General features: G+C 43.3%; 1 protein-coding gene across 1 annotated transcript in view; it reads right to left on the bottom strand.

Moving 5' to 3' along the window:
- LOC147707531 (dynein axonemal heavy chain 5-like) overlaps positions 1 to 12,549 on the bottom strand; it is a 1,425,553-nt gene that overhangs the window by 452,390 nt on the left and 960,614 nt on the right. The window contains exon 70 of the mRNA XM_086925656.1: positions 3,402 to 3,491. Within this exon, the coding sequence (XP_086781782.1) occupies positions 3,402 to 3,491 (90 nt within the window). The remainder of the gene's footprint in view (positions 1 to 3,401; positions 3,492 to 12,549) is intronic.

Here is a 12,549-nt window from a genome sequence, read left to right as displayed (position 1 = left end):
ATCCATGCAGAAGCACCATTATAGCAGTTCTGTAAAGTCTGAATGAATACAGGGCCAAACCCCATTGCCTCCAGGACCGCCCAGAGGTACACCCAACAGACTCTATCGAACGCCTTGGCCACGTCCAATGCGACTACGGCCAAGGGTTCCGATCTTTGTATGGCTAGATCCATATTTCCAATTAAGAGGTGGGTCAGATCTTCAATATGCCTTCTGGCCACAAACCCCTTCTGGTCTGTATGGATCAACTTAGGTGCCAATTTAGCCGATCTCTCCGCTAGAACGCCCATAAAGATCTTGTAATCAGCATTGAGCAGGGAGATTGGCCGATACGAGTCCGCCCGTAAAGGGTCCTTACCTGGCTTCAAAATCAAGACAATTATTGCCTCTTTCCATGAATTGGGCACTCTGCCTGCAGGTGAATAAGCAGAATTAAAAATTGTACCCAACACAGGAGACAGCTCTTATATTTATAAACTTCACTTGGAAGCAAATCCGGGCATGCAGCTTTTTTGTTTTTCGATTTCTTTATCTGCTCTGCTATTTCCTCCACAGTGATAGGGGCATCTAAGCTACTCCTGCCCTCCTCGGACAATGTTGGCAATATTTTATTGCTCAGCCATATGCGTACGGTTTCAGAGGATGGAGCAATATTTTCTTTATATAGGTCTGAAAACATCGAGGAGGCAAGTTTGCATGTCCTCTACTTTACTCGATGTTTTCCCGTTGCTGTTTACGATTATTTCTTTAATATCGTTCTTAGCTTGGTCGACTCTAGCTTTCCAAGCCAATAATGATCCTGCCTTCTCCCCGTACTCAAAGTTTTCCATGTTTCTGGAATCCCATTGAGCTTCGCATCTCGCATCCAGTTTCCCTCTATACTGCAGTCTTGCCTCGTCCAGTTCCTGTAGAATTTGCGAGAGTCGTTCCGAGTTTTCACTATTCAGGCCAATACTATCCAGCTCTAGCTGACTAATTCTTCCCTTAATATCCTTCAGTACCTTGGCCTCTGCCCTGTTCTTTGCACATATAATGCCATATAGTCTTCCCCTTAAACAGGCCTTATAGGCGTCCCAGATAACATCAGAGGTTGAAGACCCAATATTATGTGGAAAAAATTCTAAAGAAAAGGACTTGATGGATTTGATTACTTCCGAGTTAAGAAGCATGGCTCTCTTTAGCGTCCATCTAGACTGTGCCTGCAGACCTCTGCTCAGAAGAACAAACTGCAGGGGGGCATGATCTGAAAGGTGACTCAGCTTAACAACTATCTCCTTAATATCAGAAAGGGATTGTCTGTCTATAAAGACATAGTCAATCCTAGAAGAGTGTCCAAATTTCTTACTGTAGAATGTAAAGCCCTGTTGGGCACCTTCCTTAGCTCTCCCAACATCCGCCAAATCTAAGTCGTGGATCATATTTAGCAAAGTTCGACGTATCTTAGGAGCCCCTATATAGTGGCTCAATTTGGACCTGTCATTTATGGGATTCAATAGCACATTGAAATCTCCACCGAGAATATAAGGCGGTGACTCCAATGTCAATATTGATTGTAATTTGAGCAGATAAGAAGAGTCATCAACGTTAGGGCCATAAAATGAAGCACATGTTATGTCTGTGTTGTTTAATGCCATTTTGACCACTAACCATCTCCCAGATGTGTCGGTTTGAATTCCCCTTATAGAGCAAGAAATGCCTTGTTTCACCAGTATTGCTACACCTCTGCTGTGTGAGGTCTGATGGGACACAGAGAAATATTTTATCCAATAGACTTTGGAAAAAATTAGTCGGCTTTCTGTTAGGCTCAAATGGGTCTCCTGCAGTAGACAGATTTGAGCGCTTGACAATTCCAGATATTTAAGGACTAATCTCTGCCTACGGGGACACCTCATTCCATTTACATTCCAAGTGATAAAAATGGTCTGTCAACCCCTTAATCCTTGGCCCACCACCATCTCTTCTGTTGCCTATATAGCTTATGTTCCTGACTGAGGTGAGATGAGAGTATTTTTTGGGTTTTTATCCAATGCTCCCCACCCAAGTGTCCCCCCCAACCCCTCCCCAGAACCCCTGTGCCTGTACCCCTCTACCCCATGAGGAACCCTCCCTTCCACCCTCCCTTCCAATAGGCTAAGCCTATTTGGCTCTACCACCCCTCCCGGGATGCAAGATTTTAGAAGACTATGTTCCTGCGGATATGTCACTCAGAAATACTATGTAATCTACAAATATAAAATGATTATCTTCTCTTTTCCATTACTTATCGCTATTCAGGCAGAATATACCAACCCTCTACCTCTTCACTTCCTGCTCCTCCTTGATCTTCACAATCAGAGCGTCAGCCTCCTCTCCAGACTTAATCAGATGCATATGATTATTCCACATCACCCAAAGGTGTGCAGGGAATTTTAACTGTGCCTTTGCCCCCAGTCTATTCAACTCTTCTAACCTTTTCCCCAACTCCCACTGTCTAGTCGCTGTTACATGGGAAATATCGGACCTAATTTGGAAGGTGAAGGGGTTGGAACTATTGAATACAGTTGACCTTTCCTTCAGGGCCAAAGACAAGATCTGTTCCTTCACTGAGTAAGTCAAAAAATTAATCAACATTTTTCTCGGTTTCTGTCTAGCCAGATTCCTTCGGAAGGGGTCACGATGTAGCCTTTGGATTTCTCGAACTAAATCCACATCGTCGGCTCCTTTTAGAACAGTTCCCTTCAACAACAAGATCACATACCCCTTTAGGTCTGCTCCTTTAAGAGCCTCGGGGACGTTCAGCAGTTTTATATTGTTCCGCCGAGAGTGTTTTTCTAGGCGCTCAATATCCTCTTTTAACTCTCGATGATTCTGTACACACAATTTCGCTACTTCCAATTCCGTAGATCGAAGCGAATCCCTTATCATCGGAATTTTCTTTTCCATAGCTTCTGTTCTTAGAGTGACCTCATCTAGTCTCTTGGCCAGCGCTTCGCAAGAGGCCTGAATTGCCGCCTGATTTGCTTCGGATGTTAAGAATCGACTCGCCATCTCAGCCTGATTATTTTCTGAAACTGTAAATCTGTTAGTTATTTCCTCCTTCATAGTCAGGAGAATATCTGCTAATGTAGATGAAGTCACATCTGATTTACTGACATCTGATTTGCTGGTACTTGCCCAGATTGTTAATGGGGGTTCATCGGAGATGATATCATTATTTACTGCTGCCCCTGGTGCTTCTTGCTTTTTCCCCTCTTCTGTTTAATTTCAAAGCAAAGGTTAATAGAAACTTAGTCCCAATTGTTAATCACAAACTACAATAGGTTAGGCCTAGCATGACTCTTAGAACCGATTTTAGCAGATAACAGATTATGTGCATAGGACGTTTCTACTTGCATTCCAAAAAATACCAAATGAACTATTACCTTCCTTCAACAATTCCTTTCCATCTTCATCATCTTCTGATTCACTCTCATTTTGAGCAAGAAAGACTTGAAGTATTTCACCTCCGATGCCTGTATCCACAGAGAAAGGGAAGGTTACACACAGACCTTTGTGCTGTTTTATGTCTCAAGATTTATAAACAGACAGGCTCCGATTGATGAAGAGAGAGTAAACTGAAAGAGATAACTGATAGAGATAAAAGGAGAGAAAGAGAGAGACAGAGAAAGGGAGTGAAACCGGGGTGGGGGTACGAAGTGTAAGGAAGGTATAGAGAGGAGAGAGGAGAAACAGGCGAGACTAGAGGCAGGCCAAAGGAAGAAACAGGAAGAAAGAGAGCTACTGAAAGAAATGGGGCATAATGGGGAGGGGCAAAATAGAACAAAATGGGAGGGAGGGCTAAAAGAAGAGTGAGAAAATAAAGGAATCTGAGATTCAGGGCGAGGAAGCGATAGTTTAAGAGACAACAAGAGAGTTAGTGATTCACTGAAATGGGTTACAAGAGAGCGTAAAATGTATACAGTCCTTTAAAATGCTACAAATTACCTTTTGCTCTACTCTAGTGTAATATGGTTTGGAGTAAATAAGGTCTGCTCGAATACATATTACATAAAGATTTTTCCTCTACGTTGAAAAAATGGATGACACTGTTTAAGCACTATCATTTCTTTTTCTCATAATTGGGAAAGGAACACATTATTTTTCACCAGTTTAAAACTGGACAAGGTCATTTTAAGTTTGAGGCAAAATCAGATGCCCCTGTTCTTTATTACAAATGAAGAATGAACAGCACGCTTTCAGATTAATTATAAATGAAAGCAAAGTTAGTCATTTATCAGTTTTCAGTGGTTACAAAATGTGTACACTAAATAGCTGGGAGTTTATACATTACGATCCCTACACCTTGGCTGTAGGAGCGGCAATTAAGGGTGCTCACAGCTGAGAAGACACAAGACTTCTGGGCCTGGCCTGTCATTTCCAGAATAAAGAGATACACATATAATATATGACACTACTCCGCCATTCTCCTCTGCAATTAAGGGCAATTACCAGCGCTGTCCTGGCATTAAAATGGCAGGGTAGAGTCAGGGTTTAGGTCTGGTTGGACGAAGTGCCTCTACCTACGTGAAGGCTTGAGATATACCGCTAATGGTTACCTTAGACGTCATCCAGGGGTCGCTGCTGTGTCCCCAGGCTTGCTCACTGTGCCTTTGCAACCCATGACGTCAGAGGTGGCAAAGAACAAGGTACTTACATTCAGTAATGCCTTATTTGGTAGAGACTCCATCTAGCCGCAGATTCCTTACCTGAGAATTATTCCCAGGCGTCAGATTAGATTCGGAAATTTTAAGTGAGCAGTGCCCCTGCAGCCGGTAGGTGGCATAGTTCAGCTCTGCGTGGCGTCGTCTTTACAAGAAATTACGTTTGCAGTGCCTATATAGAAGCCACCTAGGCACAGTAACGTCAGTTACTTTTCATGGCTTTGCATGTCAGGAGGGCGGAGCCAAGAAGTACACTGATGGCTGGCATGGAAAACTAGGGCCCTGAAAGAGGAAAGCCCTGTTTCTCAAAATTGATTTGCATAGCGTGGAGGATGGGTGGGTAGGTAAGGAATCTGTGACTAGATAGTGTCTCTACCAGATAAGGCTTTACTGAAGGTAAGTAACTTGTTAATCTAATAGAGACTTCTAGCCACAGACTAGTTAAATTAGAATAGATACTGAAGCAATACCTCCCCAGATGTGGATCTGAGGACCAATTTAACAAGAGGAGGTCCTGTAGGGCCCAACAGGCACAATGGCCATCACTACAGCCCTGACTGTTCAGACAGTAGTGTTTGGTAAATGTATGCAGGGAGGCCCATGTTGCTGCCGGGCAGATATCCAAAACTGTAACTCCACGAGCTAACAAAATGGCTGCATCTTTAGCTTTTGTGGAATGAGCACACAAACTCTTAGGGGGCTGCTTCTTAGCCAATGAATAGCAGACTTTAATACAGAGTACGATCTATTGTGAGATGGTCCTATTCTGTACAGCCTGTCCTTTCTTTGCTCTGACATACCCTATGAAGAGTTGGTAGTACACACAGAACTCCTGTTTGCAGTCAAGGTAGAAGATAGAATGACAATACTCTTTTTGAGTCCAGATGGCGAAGTTGCGCCTTTTCCTTGCGTAAAAAGTAGGCAGAGTAATGGTTTGACCTATGTGAAATGGAGTGACTACTTTCAGAAGAAAGGAAGTTCTCATACAAAGCGCCAGTTTGTCTGGGTAGATGTTCAGGTAAGGAGGCTTGGATGATAAGGCCAGAAGCTCACTGACCCTCCAGGCAGATGTAATGGCCACCAGGAAGACTGTCTTTATGGTAAGGCGCCTGAGAGCAAAGTTATGTAAGGCCTCAGACGGAGTGCACATCAGGAACACCAGAACCAGATTAAGGTCCCACTGAGGCATAATTAAGGAAGAAGGGGCAACTATACATTGCGAACCTTTCAAAAACCTATGTACAATACGTTTAAATAATAGGAAAAGGGACCCATCAGGCAAACGTAGAAAAGCAGACGATATCCCTTAGCAGTGCCCACAGTGGAGCTCTGCTGAGCAAGAGCAAGAACAAACAGGATAACCTGAGAAAGGGGAGCAGAAAGGGGGTCAGTCTGTGTCTCTGCACACAATGCCACATATTTGCCCCAGCAGCAGGTGTAAACTGTCTTGTTGAAGGGACACTTGGCTGCCAAGATAACATTACAGACTTCGGGAGGATAACTGATAACTGTCACTGCTCAATCTCCATGCAAGAAGAAGGAGCATTGACAGGTTCTGGTGGAGCACCCTGCCCTGCTGCTGTGACAGAAGATCCTTCAGAAGGGGCAGCCTCATCAGAGGACCGGTGACCATGCTCAAGAGCTCGGGATACCAGACTCTCTGTGTCCGAACCGGAGCCACAAGAATGACTTGGGCCTGGTTGTTCCTGATCTTCTTGAGAACTCTAGCCAAGAAGGGTATGGCCAGAAAGGTGTACATGAGGCCTAAGCTCCACTCAAGATGAAAAGAGCGAGAGCCACCTTTGACACTTCAGCACGCACAACTGCTAACATTGCGAGTTTGCGTCGGAAGTGAACAGATCTAACTAAGGCTCTCCCTGCTGCTGAAAGAGACCTTGTCCCACCTCAAGGTGGAGACGGTATTTGTGATCCACGAGGCATCTTCAGCTGAGTTTGTCCACTATGGCATTCAGAGAACCCACCAGATGTTGAACCACCAGGGATATGCCCTGCTGTTCCAACCATGTTCAGATACTCAGGGCCTCTAGACAAAGGGTGTACGACCCAACACCACCTTGTTTTTAATAGTACTACGTGGCAGTGGTGAACACCTGCCCCAGCCTTCCCTGAAAGGAGGGTAGAAACGCTTTCAATGGCAATCAGATTGCTTGGAGTTCCAAGAGGCTGATGTGGAGTCCAGATTACATCGGAGGCCAGAGTCTTCTGATTTCCACCACTCTCAGATGGAAGTCCCATCCTAGGAGTGATGCATCTGTCACTGCTGTGATGTCTGGTTGGGGAAAGGAGAGTGGCATGCCGATGACCCAATCAGGACCACCAATGCAAATCTTTCACAGTTCTCTCCGAGATCTGGACCATGTTGGAGAGATTCCCCTGATGCTTGGCCCACTGGAACTTCAGGTTCCACTACAGAGCCTTCATATGTCAACAGGCATGTGTCACTAGCAGTATGCAGGAGGCCATGTGGCCAGCAGCCTCAGAGTCTGTTACATCAAAATCCAGGATAGAGGTTGAAACATCAGTATCATAGCCTGAATATCTTTGACTCATCGTTCGGGAGGATAGGCCTGAAACTGCACCATGTCCAGAAAGCTCTGATGGATGGGAGCATCTGAAAGGGAGTCAGGTGTGACTTCGACACATTGATAGTGAACCCCAGTGAATGCAGACGGTCCACTGCAGTCTGGAGGTGGGAGACGACAGCCTGGGATGAGCCTGCCTTTAACAGCCAGTCCTCTAGAGAGGGGAAGACTAGCATCCCTGATCTCTGCACATGTGCTGCAACCACCACCATCACCCTGGTTAACACCCGAGGGGAGTTGGTAAGGCCAAATGGGAGCACAGCGAACAGAAAGTGCTCTAGGCCCACCATTAACTGCAGGTAATGCATGTGGGCAGGCAAACCGGGAATATGAAAATAGACGTCCTGCAAATCCAACGCTGCCATCCAATCTCCTGGGCTCAGGACAGATTGGACCCGAGCAAGAGTAAGCATTTTGAACTTCTACTTCTTGAGGAAGAAGTTGAGAGAGTGCAGATTTAGGATAGGACAAAGGCCTCTGTCGATCTTGGGCACCAGAAAGTAGTTTGAATAAAAAAACACAATCTGCTTCGGGTGTCTGTGGCTCCTGTGGCCAAAAGAGCAGTCACTTTCTGGCAGCAAAGAGATAGGTGGTCCTCGGTCAGTCTGTTGTAAGTACTTAGCATGGAAGGAGGGGTATTCTCGAAGGGGAAAAAGTAGCCCCCTTTGGGCGATCTGCAAAACCCACCTGTCAGAGGCTACGGACCACAAGTGCAGCAGGTGATTGGCAAATCTTGCTGCCCACTGTGTACCCATGATCGTAAACAGGCAGACTTAGAGAATTTGGAGGCTGAGGCTGCTGGGGGTGGAAGCTGTTGGTGGAATGACCCGTTTGCTGGCTACTCGACCCACGGGACCAGTAGGATCATGGCCACACAGAGGCTGTTAAGCTTGCATGCCGTCATGGTGATTGGGCGGGTAAGGATGCGGCCCTTCCACTGACACAAAAGGAGCAAAAATCAGATTGAGGATGGCGAGGGGCCATGAAAAGGCCCAAGGACTTGGCTGTAGCCCTGCTATCCTTAAAGCGCTCCAGTGCTGAATTGCCTTGTTTCTGAAGAGACCGGAGCCATCAAAGGGCATGTCCATGAGTGATGTCATCCCCAGAAAAGCCAGCCACTTGCGACAAAACTGCTCTACCTAGTGAGTTGATGGTGTCTAGTCCACATCTAATGGTAAACTAAGCTGAATCCCTCCTGTGCAACATCCTGGGAAATCATGGCCTGGGCCTACTCCGGGACCGTTGACAGCACCCGAGCAACCTTATCCTACAGGGTGTGGGAGTAGCGGCCCAAAAAGCATGCAATGTTCACCACCTGCAAAGCCAGGCTATGGGAAGAAAACATCTTCTTTTCTAAATTGTCCAGGCTCTTGGATTGCCGAACTGGGGGTGCGGTTGGGAATGTGCCAGAATTTATATGAGAAGTGGAGGTTTGGACCATCAAGCTCTGAAGAATAGGGTGTTCTGTAAGGATTTTGGGATTCCCTGGAGAGGGGCGGTGGTGGCAGGCAATTGTCCTGTTCACAGGAGCCCTTGTGTTGGGCTTGGACCAGATCTCAAACAGCACATCAGTAAATGATTCATTGAACGGGATAAGAGGTTCGGAAGTGGACACTCCCGGTTGAAGGACTTCCATCAAGACATTAGTCCTGACTCTGCTTCAGGACCTCAGCTGCCGTCCCCATCACCATAGCAAATGAAGCTCCCTCCTCCGTAGCCTCGGTACAGGGAGAAAGCATGCCAGTATCTGGGGAAATGTCCAGTCCACTGGCCTCACTCAGATTCTCACGCCAGTCCAAAGAGCTATAGGCTGGTATTCATCAGGGTCCAAGGACCCCTCTTATTTTTCTCCGAGTCCCGAGTTAGATTTACTATTCCTACTCCAGTCACCCCAATAATAGGGAAAGTGTTGCACTTCGATTGGGTGACATTTACTATTCCTATTCAGTCTAAGCAACAGTAGGGAAAGCGATGGACTTTGGAGGAGTGACATTTACTATTCCCACTCCGGTCTGCACAACAGTAGGGAAAGAGTTGGATTTCGGAGGGGTAAAATGTACTATTTCCACTCCAAACAGTGCAACAGTAATGAAAGTATTGAACTGGAAAGAGGTTAATTTTACTATTTCTACCGCAGTCTAAGCAAGAGTAGGAAAATACTTCAAACACATTACATTATGAGTAACCCCAGGAATGTAGACAAAATATTAAACTCTTAATAAAAAGAAAATCACCTAAAAAAAACTATTGGGTCTATTACGATGGAGGGCGGAGGCTTTGCCACTCCCATCGTCGGTTTCAATTCCGACCGTCTTATTATGTATAAACCGCTCAGAATTGAAACCGACTGGTCATTCCAGCTGGCTTCCAACGGCTCATTCGGAACTGGCTCGTAATCCCAAAGGTTTGGGCATGCATGGTTTCCCGGCCTGTCAGACATGGAAACCATGTCGAAAGGTGTGTTACGGGCACCAGCAGGGCCCCCTTGTGTCTGCAGCTTCCAGTTGGGGTGCACCCCTGTTGAACCCTGCACCCTGTGACAGGCACCTTGAGGTGCCAGCAATGGGGTGCAGGGATAAACAACACCTCTCATTTCCCTATGGGAGTATGTATTATGGCCGGTATATGGCCGTAATGCATGCTCCCAGAGGGAAATGTCGGAATGCAAGCAAACAGTGTAAGGTTGCTTCCGAATGAGGCGGGCGGAACCGCCGCCCGGAGTTCGGTCGGTCTAGTTTGCAAGACTTCTGCTCTACATTGTAATCACCCCCTATATGTATGCATTAAAAAAATAGATCTATTTACATAATTACTATTCAATAAAAGAATGACCAATTAACACAATTGTTTATTCAATTATGAATAAATTAACTCCTCAACCTGTACCCCTTCTGCCCTAGCATCTCACATTAAAAGTATACCTAAAAAATATAATTATTCCATAACTTACATATTAAAAATATATAAAATAATTAACAATAAATAATTAATAATTTCTTAATTACCTTCCCACTCTAGACCTCTACAAACATAGCATCCAACAACTACAATAAAATTAAATTAAATAGGTATTCCACAATGTACACATTTGAAAATTCAATCAAAAATGTATTTACAAATGAAAATTGAAAGGTAATTAATTATTACTTAATTGACTTCTCACCCTATATACCTAGAAACCTAAAATTAGGTAGCAATAATATATCTAAAATAAATCAGTACTCCATATTTTATATAATCAAAAATCAATTAAATTATTAATGATTATTAATAAATTACTAAATAAATATGACTAACTTAACTGCCCCCCTACACCCCTACTCATCTAGCAGCCCAACTAAAATATAAGTAAAATATATAAGGATTCCATAAATTACATAATTCAAAATTAATTAATTAAATATTAACAGTTAATCAACAGGGGAGTGGCCTGGCAATAATGAATTGTTAAATAATTATCACTTAATTAACTTACCACCCTATACCCCTACAAACCTAATGGCCCACAAATAACATAACAAAGATAAATCAGTATTACATAAATTAAACAATAAATATCAATCATATAATTCAATAAAATGTTTTTAAAAATTCTTAATTATTTATTACCTAATTAACTTCCCATACAAATCCAACAACCCACCACAAAGCTATTAAATTATTCTTAAAAACCAATACAACATTATAAATCATTTAAAATGATAAGCTTCATTTTAAAACCAGGTGATAACATTTAGATAAACAATAGTAACACATAAAATTAATACATCAACTAAAACACATTAAAATAATAAAACACATTTTTTAACTACTATATTACTGAAAACGATATTAAAACATCGATATTATTTACAACGATATTACTTACATCAAAAACAATATTCTTGTCAATGATATTTGAGCATCACAATATTTGTGTGCCACGATATTTGATTTCTGATATTTCTGTCTCCTGATTTAAAAAAAAACAAATCTTTGTGCAAACACCCAAGGATTTGTAAGCGTCCAATAGCTAGAGACTGGGACACACTCTGCTCTGATATTACCAATACGCCCAGTGACGAGGCATTATCTACTTAATCCCCCTGCACCCAATGTAGTACTATCTACAATCCCAGGAATTCCTGGGTGTTTTTTAGAGAATCAACTGTATTCCAACCACCTATCTTGCACTGCCTTGCAGACACTCAAAGTGACAAGTTCTTTACCTATGGATTTTATGTGCAACTTATTTGTGTCTTAGACCACTCCTTCCTGTCCTCCAGTCCAGTTTGTTCTTATCTGTTCAATATTTCCCTTTAGCCCACCTTGGAAGTTGTACTCAATCTATCTCGGCCCTAGAGGACAGCCTTTTGCATACCCTCAGCTCATATTACCCCAACTCTTGCTCAGTCACAAATATCAATGGGTTACACTCAGAGGGCACCATATCACTCATTTGCACATGACTTGCATAGTATATTTGATTTTCGATTGCTGCATATGTTGTGCTATCCTGTATAAATATGTATACAGAATGCACTGTTCATTTACAAAAAACGCCAATAAAAATGTTTTGCGAAATGTTAGAGGGGTACAAAAGTACAACAGCTCAAAATTAAATACTGAATAAAGAATGTAAACTCAAAGGTTTACAATCAAAACATGTTTAAGATACTAGACTTAAAAAGATGAAAACTAAAAAGGAAAATTGAAGAAAAATAAACATTTCGAGTGATTGTAAGTATTATGACAAACCTTTTCTTGTTTTCAATCCACCATTCTCAGCTTGCAATTATGCTTAGCTTCCACTCTTTTTCTCTTTTTCCACCTTTTCTCCCCAGTATATTAAATGCCCTCGTATCTAAATACATGTGCACACTTTGCTACTTTTGAATTTGTAAGAGTAAATGATACCTCACCTCCATACTCTGTCCCTCCCTCCTGACAATTCCCAAATACTTTTATATTATTTTTTCGAACAAGTAAGGAAACTTCACTGTGTGGGAAGCTGGGCAAAATGTCTGGACTTCACCAGGGGAAAAGGTTTCTTTTACCTAAGCTATTTACTGCAGCTGGATGTCACCCAGGGCTTTTCTAGGACTGAGTGACAGCAGGAAACTCCAACTTCAGCCTTTGGGCACCAGGAACTGGAATATACACTGAGCCACTGCTGTAAGCCTCTACAAAGAAATGCTCTATCAGTGCAATGCTGCGCAGCAGCAGAAACCATCGCAGAGCCTCACTGCACCTTTCTCGCCCACCTCTGTATTGTATTTAACTTAGCC

Source organism: Lissotriton vulgaris, chromosome 6, assembly GCF_964263255.1.
Source record: "Lissotriton vulgaris chromosome 6, aLisVul1.2, whole genome shotgun sequence".
Taxonomy (NCBI): Eukaryota; Metazoa; Chordata; class Amphibia; order Caudata; family Salamandridae; genus Lissotriton; species Lissotriton vulgaris.
This window is presented reverse-complemented; position numbering and strand designations above follow the sequence as displayed.